The 12,669-nt window shown below is 39.7% G+C and overlaps 1 protein-coding gene across 4 annotated transcripts in view; it reads left to right on the forward strand.

Moving 5' to 3' along the window:
• Positions 1-18: 18 nt before the first annotated feature.
• arid4a (AT-rich interactive domain 4A) overlaps positions 19-12,669 on the forward strand; it is a 52,248-nt gene continuing 39,597 nt past the window's right edge. For all 4 annotated transcript variants that reach the window (XM_086183132.1, XM_086183130.1, XM_086183131.1 and 1 more), the window contains exons 1-7: positions 19-2,245; positions 3,239-3,289; positions 7,087-7,197; positions 9,305-9,370; positions 9,478-9,568; positions 11,840-11,919; positions 11,992-12,089. In XM_086183132.1, the coding sequence (XP_086039258.1) occupies positions 3,284-3,289; positions 7,087-7,197; positions 9,305-9,370; positions 9,478-9,568; positions 11,840-11,919; positions 11,992-12,089 (452 nt within the window). In that variant the 5' untranslated portion in view covers positions 19-2,245; positions 3,239-3,283. The remainder of the gene's footprint in view (positions 2,246-3,238; positions 3,290-7,086; positions 7,198-9,304; positions 9,371-9,477; positions 9,569-11,839; positions 11,920-11,991; positions 12,090-12,669) is intronic.

The raw sequence follows: 12,669 nt of genomic DNA on the forward strand, positions 1-12,669 counted from the left end.
TGTTAGGCATTAACCTGCCTTCCAGTTACATTTTTATTCATCTATGAATATTTTTAAGACCAAATGTGAAAATTTCACTTCACAAATATTAACTTCTGTGTAGGCACCAGCATTTATTTTTGTCACACAGTCATACAAAGTGACTTAAATAAATGATTTGCCTGTTGAGTGGTAAAACCTAATGTTAATTTGTATTTTGGAATAACCAAGTGCTTTGAACCTGCAAATCCTTGGCATCATGGCAAGGTGCTCCAGGCTCCTGTGGGCAGGGAGTACTAGTTGAATAGATTAAGTTAAATTATGGTCATGTTTGAAGTGGGGCTAAAAACATGGCATCAGTAATGTTTTTTCTAAACTAATTGGCATGTCAAGGCTTCAGGACACCTGGAATTCATCAGACAAGCAGCATTGAGGAATTTAAGGGTTTGTGTTTTTTGTAAATTAAATAGTTGGTAATTTAAATTGTTAGGGACATTTTTGTAATGCCTTTTATTGGGAAAGTCCAATGGTCTTTTGGAGACTAAAAGCATACATCCAACCTCAACATGACAGTGAGTAGATAAAAACTGAATTTTTCAGACAAGTTTCAACCTGAAAGAAAAGAAAGATGCATAAACTTGAGGTTACAGGTGGATTTCAAGCAGTTTTCCTAAAAAAAAAAAAAGTTATGCATGAAGTCTTCATTTTGGCCTTGTTGAGAAAACGCTATTTGGGACCTGTGATACAAAACAGCCATAACTTTTGTTAAGAACCTTTTTAAAAGATGTACAAATGGCTTATTGATGGCAGAAGTTGGTATTTCACCTTTAAACAGGGCAATTTGACATGACATTAAATAGGTGCATTTAACCTAATTTAATACAAGTGAACCTTTAATTTCCATACAATTTTATCGAGTCACTATCAACCCATGGTAGAGCCAATCTCATGGAAAAATATAAAACATCTTGGTTCAAAAACTAGACCCTGATATATGGTATTGGAAAAACAAAACAAGCTGAAACTAGTAGTTGAGAAACTAGTAGAGGAGTTCTCCTTTCGGATCAAACATATTTCTGTAGGGTTTGTATCTTCGGCTTCAGTCAGAACCAACTAGATGAGGAAACCGGACAGTAACTCGCTTGTGAGGATGAGCTGACTGTCAGCTGTCATCGACCATGAACCCGCCCTGTTTACTCCTCACTGTTGCGTCTTGTGTAGAAATAACCTCATTCACGCAGAAAACACTGACATATTGCCTCTTGTCTTCCTGTTACGTAAAAACGCCGACACTTAAACAGCATCACAAAGACGGACTCTTCACCGCAACTAATTAAGTCTGCCTCGCCTCTTCAGATCGTCATTTATATTCGTTTTTAAGTGTTTGTGCTGTGACAACAAAGTCGGGCGATTTGTTGCGGAGCTCGTTTCCCCACAGTCTCCACTCCGTGACGTTGTTTAAGAATGCGGCAACAGCAAACTTGGCTTCAAAGGGAGCTTACTTAACGTTTACTGTTGTCACGTGCGACCTATTGACTCCAATGATAACAAATACAGACTTTTAACATAGTTTAGAAACATCCCTTGACTTCGGCATACATGTCATGAAACAAGTGAAATGTATCTTAAAACAAATTATTGTATTAAACAATTATTTAAGTAAACAGTTTAGCCTCCTTTCTTAGAATTTGGATTCAGCAGAACAAGTGTAAATATTCCAGATTTGGTGTAAATCAGTGGTTTATTTATACATTATGGGTCATTTATGAGATTTCAGCGTGGTTTGCTTTTAACTAAACTTCATCCACCACTTCTCTTATGACAATGATTGTGTACAACACATTACACGGGACTATTTTAGAATGGAGTCCTATGTGCTGTCTCTAACATCACAGCACGTATTTGAGGGCTTGGGAGAAGCCCACACAGCCAATAGTGACACGCCGCTCCTGGAAGCAAACCGCGGAAGTCCAATTGCCATCTCAGGTGGCGGGTTTCTGTTTGTTCTAGTGTCCTATTGGACGATTACCTAGCGGATGTCGTCATTTCCCCCGTGGCGCCGTGTTCGTATCACCCACTAATGGCGCTAGAATAGACTGACCTATTAAAATAGAGGGTTCACATGGCTAATCAGATTTGTCTGTTTCAACCACCGTTGTCACTGCAGCCAATCGGATGAGAGGAAACCGAGCTCGGGCTCAACAGCTTGTTGTTCTTGTATCGCTTTGCAGTCCAAACGAGAGGAGAAGGAGCCGCGTAGGTGTATGTAAGTATAAAAATCTTCGCATTCTGTCCCGAATTCCACAATCACTATTCCTGGTTCTCGTCAAAGGCACACCAGAGCTAGGAAGCCGTGTAGATGTCAGCGCTGTGGCCGGCAAATGTGCGGTTAATCGCTTTTGTAAAAGACTGTCTGTGAATTGAATGGCAGCGGCTGTCGGCTTGTTTTCGCAGTGAAGAAATGTGAAGCTTCTGCGCCTTTGTGGAACAGCCACAAATTAATTAAATAAATCCGCCGCGTACTTTTTCCAACGAATGTCTCATAGTCTCTTAAATGTGATAGAAACCGCACTTACCCTGCTCAAGGAGCTAATGTTGACGCTATTGGAGCTAGCACGGATGTTATCAGATGGTTTAAATCGCCATATGATCCACAAACTAGCTAGTTGAATCGCTTGTTAGCAAACTAGCTAAATTTAGCTCGGAACTGGAGAGTGAACCCCAGCTCGTCTCTTCTCTCTTCCCGCGGTCACTGGGCATTGTTTGGACATAGTTCGAGTTCGATTTAGCGACAACACGGACCCCCCCAACAGCTGCCCGAAAGCAGGCGCTTTGGGGTGGGGGTGAAGTTAGCCGAGCTAGCCGAACTGACATGGCGAGCTGTGATGGCGACGTGACTCAGTGGAGCTCGGAGCGGGAAGGAAAGCTCTTCTTCGGTTGCGCTGTTTGTCCTCACACAGCCGCACGACATCGACCAACCGACATTTCACCTTCAATCCACCGAAACCAGATGCTTCTGGCTGGATCTTGGTAACCGTTCCTCGCTATGTTAAGGTGATCTGCCACATATTTGATCTGGTCCGGGCAGAGAGGAGGGAGGGGGGCTGCACCGAGTCAGTCGAGAATGCTTGAGCTAACACAAGTCAGTGGCTAGATCGTTAGCTTAGCACTATATTCCAACCCCAGGACAGTTTGACATTTTGTCCCCCTCTGTCCTCTATGTACAGCTAACTGGGCTTCTCCGGTTTGTGTCTTTCAGTGATCCAAAATCTTTCGAGCTGGACTTTCTCCAATAGCCAGAAAGATGAAGGTGAGTGTTTGACCTGCAACATGAACCAGTCTTGTGTCGAGTTAAACTGGGTTCTGGTGGTCACATAATGGTGACTTAGTGGCTACGAGACCGTCTCTGTCCAGTTTCTCTCATCGAGGTTTCATATCAGACGTTTAACTTCATAGTCGCAATAATCCGTCACTGATTTCATCACAGTCCTGTATAACCCTGAAATTATTAGAAAACTACTAGTAGACAGTTAGCTTTAAAATTGCTGCTCCAAACATATAAATAAATAAAAATTCAAATTTGTCAAGATGAACAAGCAATTTGATAGAGATGTCATATACTCTGACTCATTCTAACATGTGCTTTGAAATCTTGCTGACTTTTTCTCAAGCGTTTAAGAGAAATATTCCCTCAGTTTTATAAGGGGGATTTTAAATCATTATCATAAATTTAAAGCCTGCTATTTAGTTCACTTATGGACATAAGAAATACAGTGATGGGGCAGTTTATTAAGCTGTCACATTTTACTTTTGAGGAAATAGTTGATGAATTTTGGTGACTGAGATGCTATAATTTGACTAAAGTTGTGCTGTGTTTTCACACCCAGTTAGTTTTTTGGAGTTAATTAATTAGTTTGTTTTAACACAGAAAAGGTCTGTCAAACTGCAACCTATGCAAAAATGCAGTGCTACTTCTCAACTTAAACCACCAACACTCTAGCTAAACCACTAACTCATAATGAGCTATAAAATATATTTCTCAGAATGGGACATTTCTAGCAATATGCAACGTGATGTGATCACTACTCCACAAAATAAACACAACAGCTACACTGTAAAACTTTGTCTCTGGAGGAGCGTCACATAACTTTTTTTTCCACACAATCTCTGCTGTGCTATGAGCAAGACCTGAATATGCTGCACCTCAGGGAAAGATCAGAAAATAAATGATTTAAACACTGTCAGTGCTTAAATACTTGGAAGACACTTTATTTCATGCCTGAAATGCTATCTCGCTTCAGTCATCCTCCCAAAATTAACGTATTTACTGGCTTTGGTTGTGAGTTCTTCTCCTTGACCTACATTCACTTATCAAATTCACAAGTGACACCCTATGACTCCTGTCTGTCATCTGCTCGGGTTCACTCCAGAACTTGCAAGTCAGAGACCTGACTTGTGAACCTGCTGAAGTAATGCATTTCATATTGGAATACTAATTGTAACAATCAAACTTATTTCTTAAAAGTGAAATAACTCACAATGAGCTTTAAAATTTGAGATTCCTGTTGACCAGACAGCAAAGGTGGTCATGATTCTGCATTTAACAAATGTCAAACAACTTCTCTTTATTTACTTATGAGTAGAAGTAGTATTTACTTTCCACCTTTGCAACTTTATTTGGCAAAAAAAAAAAATTTGGAAAACTGTTGGCACTGATTTCCAATCCTGAATTCGGTGAATCGAGCATCTGAGTCTTTCTTGAAACTGTTAACATTCAGGCCGTAATTTTCACTGGCTTGTGTAATGGAATGTTTGATTGTGATGAATGAGAGAAAACACCCACATCTAGAGGGAAAACATTAGCTTTTCACTATTTCAATCATTTTCAATGTCAATGATTTTGGGTGTTCTCAGGCGGCACGGTGGTGCTGCGGTTAGTGCTGTTGCCTCACAGCAAGAAGGTTCCTGGCTCGGGCACGGTATCTTTCTGTGTGGAGTTTGCATGTTCTCCCTGTGCCTACATGGGTTCTCTCCAGGTACTATGGCTTCTTCCCACAGTCCAAAGACATGGAAATGGTGACTAGGCTAAAGCCCCTTTAACGATGTACCAAAAATGTGGGTTTTTGGGCACTCTGAAAGGGTTGATTCGGCATTTCGACCGGCGGCGACCAACTTGCCAAGCGACCCGAGTGTTTAGCAGCTCGGTTCGCCTGCAGTGTGAAAAAGGCAACCCGCGTCGTTTCAGGTTTCACGCGACCTTCCTGTTGCATCCTTATTTTGTCACTGTGCCAGCAGGCTTTGCCTTTATCTTCTTTAGCTCCCTTCTAGACTTGCCAGAATCTCTATCCTCCTTTGCTGCATTAGTGCTCAGACATTTTCCAATCTGCGCCTAGTTTGTATGCTTTGCAAAAGAGACAACATTGCAATGAACACAACAACAACGCTAACGTTCGACTCGGTGGCATCCGTGTTATTTGTTTACCTCTGTGTTCTGCTGCACGCTTATGTGAAATGATGACGTCAGCGCGATGATGTACGAGAGAGAAAAACACAGGCACACAGCCCTCACAGCGGGAGTTCAGACCCGGGTTCTTCTGGAATCTTGAATGCGCCCTAATGCTGAGTAAACACGAGTCCAAAAACCCACATTGACACGTGTTTTTCTGTGTAAAAAGGGTATAAACTAACCATAGGCCATGGCTGTGAGTGTGACTGGTTGTCAGTCTGTGTATGCAATGGATTGGTGACCCATCCAGGATGTACCCTGCCTCACACCCAAAGGCTGCTGGGATAGGCTCCAGCCCTCCCGAGACCATTAACAAGACAAGCGGAAGAAAATGGATGGATGGATTTTGTCTGTAAATAAAGTGGGGATACATCTATTCTCCTCACATGTTGTTCATCCCAGATTGTCACTTTGATTTTATGGGTGCTTGTTTTTCATAAGGTTTGTCACCATCTTGACATTTTGATCCCAGTACCACTACATTTCCACAAATCTTGGTACCAAATCAAATTCAATTAAATTGAAACAAAATTCAAAATAAACATTTGTTTCTGTTGCAAATTTCTCCTGGAGGTCAATCAAGTATCTGTCTATCTCTGTCTCTATCTGTCTGTCTAATTTTGTAGCCCAATTATCTTCCACACATGTTCATTTCCTCTTCTTTTGCAATAGTCTTTGTAAACCAGAAGTTGCTATAAAAATATTATTTCATTTCATTAATTGAACGGACCAATATTTCCGCCATTATAGGCTCGTAGACCTATTACAGATGTGTCCTACTGCTCCAGTGCTTCTGGTTTGTTTGTTTTTTTTACCATCTTATTTTGGTCTTCATTTAAATCATCATGTACGACAATATCAAATATTTTTTAGTAAAGTAAGTTATTTGTTTAAGAAATTTGCCTTCTGAGTACCTTTTTATACAGTCCTATTGCCAGACAATGAACAAATTCTATTTTTAGTTTGGCACAAAAATTCATTGTTAGCAACACATATTGGCAATTGAACTTTTCTGCTCTAGTATCAAAATTGGGCTGAAAAGTTCCACACTTGCAGGCCTTACAATGAGAAGTAGTAGTAGTCCTCTTGGTCTGGAATCCTGTGGATTTGATGTTATATCTCATTGCAGGAGTGAAATCTAATTCTATGTCATGCTCTGTGCAGTACACATTGTAACATGCACCCACATGGTGAGTAATGAGGGAGGTACTTAGTTTGCAGCCCGAACTGTAGGTTCGCAACTTAGTTTAGGTATGCAGTAAAGGAGCAGCAAGGTGAAGATAAGCAGCACATATGATACTCTTATGTCATTACGGTGACAGTGTCAGTCGACATATATCTATTTTTCCTTCATCTGACATAGTTTGTTAGCCTGCTGTATATGCAGCTGGGTGTGTATAGTCCAGTCCGTACTTGTTGACATACAGGTGTACTGTGCTTAAGTCCACCACTTCCAACCAGGAAAGCACACATTTTAATAAAAGGCGTAGAGTGTTGGCTATGAGCAGCCCATCGGATTTGGTAGCAGATCTAGGATTTTCTCACTGTCCCTGTTTGTGTCCTGACCTTGATATGCATTTGTGTTTCTTTCTGTGTCACAGGCAGCAGATGAGCCTGCCTACCTGACAGTCGGGACTGACGTCAGTGCCAAGTACAGAGGAGCCTTCTGCGAGGCCAAGATCAAGACTGTGAAACGGATGGTGAAGGTCAAGGTAAGACCACCTCTGTCAACTCAACATGATATCATCACGACATGATTGGATTCGGTTTGGAAAGAAAGTCTTCTGGTATGCAAACTTATACTCCCAAGTTCACATAAGATGACTGGAATCACACCCAAGTTGACTGCCTTCTAGTAGAAGTAGAGTAAAAGAAATACATTTTTGTGTTGCACCCATGAGCATAACAGTAGAAAACATCTGTGTGGTCCTGACGTAATGTATATATTAGACATGAAAGTGCTAAAAATTGTATATTTTCAGAACCATCACATGATTAATGCATGGAGCACCTACTTTGAATTGTGATCTTGGGGTTTGTAAGGTATCTCCCAGTTTCCAAGTACGAATTTTGACCCCAGTGTGTTCAAGTTGTAATTTCTGACTGGGAACTCAGAAATTCAGACTTTTCACTCCGACTGGCATAGCTTTGAGCATCACACAACCCCTACAAAGTGATTAATTTCACTATCAAAATTAGTTAGCTAAACTCTAACATGTTGGTGCAATTTTTTTTTCTATAATCTCAGATGAATGTGTTTGTGGCCAGAAGTATTCTCATGACAATATAGAAGTAGAATAAGCCCAGAATACAGTCTCTGATTTAATTTAGCTTAAAGAGGCCCAACAATTCCCCATAAGAAAGCACTACTGTCTCAAGCAAACCCAGGTTGTCTTTGGGTGCCGGTCTGCTTTGACTGGTTGGGGTGAAAAATAGCAGGAGAGGACCAGAGACAAAGAGAGAGAGAAATGGATAGAAACGGATAGACAGACAGTGAATGACAGAAATAAAGAGGGGCAGGGAGACTTCATCACATAATAACAATACCAGTGACACTAGTTACATGGCTAACAATAAAATCTTCCAACTAATACAACAAACAACTTTAACATAATACAAGCATTAAAGTACGTATTATCTGTCTTAGCACTTATTGACGTTGAAAGATAGCGCTGAAATTAATACAGTAAAAAATGTTAATACTTCACTCTACTGATATGAATACAGACAGTGCTAATATTGATACTAAAGGTGATAGCCTGAGCATCTGCAGGTCTGTAACTTGCAGCAGCATCAGTTAAGGATATGCATGGTGAGAAAGCACAAAGGCTTCAGGCAAGAATTCAAGTCAATAACATGTGATTTTTTAAAAAAATATGAATGTGTATGAGAGGAGTGGGAGAGCAGGAGAGAGAAGCTCGATGCATCATGGGATGTCCCCCAGCTGTCTAAATCTATGGCATCAAAACTAGTGGCTTGCCTGAGCCAGCTCAAACTGTAAGATTTATCAAAAGGGGAAGTTTGAATTCTACTCCTAAATGTGGAGAAGGTGTCTAGATCCAGACTGAGACTGGAAGATGGTTTCACAGTAGAGAAGCTTGATAGCTGAACACTTCGACTCCTATATCACATTTGGAAACCCTAGGAACCTCAAGTGACCCTGCATCCTCGGAGTGCAGTGCTCTAAATGGATAGGGTACTATGAGGTCTGAATTTCAGATATTGTAGGTGCCATTGAAGGCTTTGTGTTTTTGAAGAATTCTGAACTCCACTCTGGATTTGAGACCGAGTAAAGTGAAGCCAGTAAGGGAGAAATGTGATCACTTACAGTAAGTCTTGTTAAGGAGGTGGTGGATGTCAAGGCAGACTTGAATGCTGCTGGGGCAACTGTGGTTCCTATCTCAAACACAAATAAATTTTTTTTTTTTTCAAGCACTTCATCAAATTTGTTGAGTTGCTGGATTTGGCAACATTGTTCCTTTGGCATCAGGCAGCATATATTTAGCTGCATAAAGATTAACTGCAGGATAATGCAAGCATGTGTGAACTCTAGACTGCTGGACCTACACTGCCCTCACATTGAAGTTTCATGTTTTTCAGTTTGTCAGCATGACTTTGTTTAACTATCTTTGGAGATGGGTTATGTATGCCTGAAGTGTTTTGAACGTTGAGATAATGGTATATATGATGATTCATTCAAATAAGTTGATTTTTAAACTATTGATTCATGAAGTTTGTTATTCAGTTGTGATAATGTTTCTAAATTGTTCTCACCTGATACATTTCAATTTAGTTTGATTTTGCCTTCTGTCTCTGCAGGTAACTCTGAAGGGCGAAAGTACATCCCAAGTGGTGCAGGATGACCAGGTCAAAGGACTACTGAGGGTAAGATGATAATGTTGATTACCTGCTCATGTGACGTAAATAAGTCTCCAGTATATGTTGGTAGAAGATAAATTATCTGCTAGTAATGAATTCACCTGTGTCCACAGGTGGGTTCCACAGTGGAAGTGAAGACCAGTGAGGGTTTATCCAGCGAGGCTGTGATCAGTAAACTGACAGATGCCAGCCTCTACACTGTGGGTGAGTCCCAGTGAGCTGATTAATTAGTTTCTGCAGGTTTGATACTGAGCACAGATTAGTTCCTTTTGTTGATGTGGTGCAAATTAATACTTGAGTTGTATTTTAAATATTTAGGGTGTCATTGGTAGTGATGAACACAGATAATTATCAGCAGATTTGAGTTGTTGGCTGGGTTCATAGTTTTTTGTTCATCTTTTTGTGCCTGTGTAAGCATCAAAAGAAAAACCCAAAAAGAAATTTTATTATGGCTGCAATAAACATCTAAGGTGAATCACTCTTTTTTTGCTTTGACTGATAAACAAGAGAAAAGTATTGCTGGCTGCGCCGCTTGCTCCCTTATTAAAGTGCGAATGTCTCTCGACATTCTCTCTCGATGCTTGAACAGACAATATCATAAATAAAACTTTCATTCCTTTAGTATTCAAAATGTCAGTGTATGTCCAACATAATGCACAGCAACAAATGAACCATCACATCTCTGCAGGTTTTGAGCAACATCATTGCAGGAGATGTAATAAATACAATCTGACATAGGTAGGACACTGTGTCAGAAGTTTAATTTTCGCTGTTTATGGAGATTCATTATGGGCAACAAGGTACTGGATTTAATTGGTAGTTTACAGGCACCGATGAATAAATTAACTGTTGTTGTCACATGCCAGCCAGTGTCACACCGCTTGCTATCCAGAGGTGCAACAGCTGAAATAACTGAATTTGTATACAATTTAAACTTTTCTTTTTTCTTAGAAATGTGTGTTGTTGTTTTTTTTGTAAAATATGGTAATAAAATGAATAATGCTAACCTGCCATAAAACCTGTTACCGATAGGCTATTTTATAGTGCTTGGACGACTTGTCTGTCGCATTTGTCCTTTCTGTGGGATTGGCAGGGAGACGATAACACCGGGTCTGTTATTTGACAGAACATTCCTGAAACCAAAAAAAGAGAACTGAAATAATTCCCCAGTTGTTCTCCAAGTACTGTATTTTATCTATCTACCGACCTATATATATATATATATATATATATATATATATATATATATATATATATATATATATATATATATATATATATATATATATATATATATATATATATATATATATATATATACTTACACTTACTTTTTATTTATTATAACGTACTTTCCTACCAAGATCAGTCTTCTAAAGGAGTATTTCCCCTCTTGACAGCCAAGATAGGTCAAAACCTGTCAGTCTGTGTTGACTTGACTATTGCTCTGCCTAGACCAGCAGCAGGAGAGCTACTCTAGCTGCTGCTATCAGCAGAGCGAGTGTTGGCATACTTGCCACTGGTCCTACATTAAGCATTGAGCTGAGAAAACAAACAAAACAAAACAGATAATTTGTCTGCTTTTCAGGTGGTTTGGGTTGACATGACATGTTCTCCACCATAAATGTGATAATTTTAATTCCAAATTTTTGAATTTTATGGAAAATAATGCTTCGGTTCATATTTGCCTCTGTTTGCCTTTGAAAACACATTTCACACTAGAAACAGGTAGTAAAACTGCGATCTAAAGGCTCCATAAATTATGGAAACATAATAACATCAGATAATAACATGGTTCTTATAGCTTGTACTGTACCACTACAGACGGTGTGAGTGTGAGCCACTATGACCGAGGGACAAATAATAAGGTAATTTAATAATCAACTGCTCTTAGTGGGAATCGCTTTAAGAACAGATAAATTCAAACGGTTAACAAATTCAGTTTCCATTCACTGCTCTTCTTGGTGGATAGATGAGGTTCTGCAACTGAATTTAAACAAACGGCTTTTTGCGTGAGAGTCCGACTTGCATTCACTATGCCATTGCGTGGGATATCTTTACAGGCACAGATCTAGCATGATCCCAGCAGGTATTTTCCATGGTGCCCTCATGTTATTCCTGGAAATATATGGGGGCTACATTTTTATGTTTTTCAGGTTGTTTGTTGGTCTGTGCAGCAAGAATTTCCCAATCCAATGGCTAATCTCTACTTGCTGCAGTGCAATATACTGTACAGCAGAAATCTGGGGAGCTCTGCAGTTTACCACTGTAGAGCCAAAAATCAGGGATCTTTGATGGTGAAAGTAATGTAGTGAGGATAGATCAAATACAGCATACATGTAAAGTTTATTATAATGTCATCAGGTTTATGAGGAGGATTTAACAAAATATTGAAAAGAAATATTCACAATGATCTGAAGTCATCAAATTAATCTTGTTGAACGTTGAAACCAGTAACTGATGTGTGTTGTCTAGTTTTTGATGACGGAGATGAGAAGACTCTCCGTCGCACCTCTCTGTGTTTGAAGGGAGAGAGACATTTTGCGGAGAGTGAGGTAAGTAAACTGACAGCGAAAATTGCTCAGTGTTTTTTTCCTTTCACTTCAGTCATTGTGTTTTTCTGTCAGACACTAGACCAGCTGCCGTTGACCAACCCCGAGCACTTTGGCACTCCTGTCATCGGCAAAAAGTCTAACCGTGGTGGGCGGCGTTCCTCCCAGGCAGTGTAAGAACATGTATCTTAGCAGTTTTAGCTAAAGTGTACATATCATATTTGATGAAATGCCATGCTTAACTCAAACATTTGCAGCATTTAATCTTTCAAGTACTGAGAGAGGTGTCAGTGTTGACCAAAGGGAAAAGCAGAATATTTTCTCCTTTTTGTGAATTAGAACAGGGACAAGAGAAACTTTCACAAGTAGGGTTAGGTGCCCATTTGTGAACATAATAGGAATAAAAATACTGTAATTCCACACAGGGAAAATTAAAATAGTTTCAGCAGCATTTACAGAGGGAAGAATAATATAAGGATAATATAAATTAAAAGAAAACATTTATGAAATAGGAAACAAAAACTAAAATACTTAAATATTAACATTTATACTGGACAATTTACAAAAAATATTTACATGAAATATGAAAAATAGGAATATGTTGTTGCACATTGCTGAAAAACAGGCACGTGAATGTTCAGTGTGCGGTTGTACAGCCTGATTGCTGCAGGCAGGAATGACCTGTGGTAGCGCTCCTTTTGCACTGAGGGTACATCAGTCTGGAACTGAAGGAGCTGCTCAGGGTCTTAACAT

The sequence above is a fragment of the Aulostomus chinensis genome, chromosome 17 (assembly GCF_037954235.1).
Source record: "Aulostomus chinensis isolate RoL2024-O1b breed Wild chromosome 17, RoL_Achi_v1.0, whole genome shotgun sequence".
In the NCBI taxonomy this organism is placed as follows: Eukaryota; Metazoa; Chordata; class Actinopteri; order Syngnathiformes; family Aulostomidae; genus Aulostomus; species Aulostomus chinensis.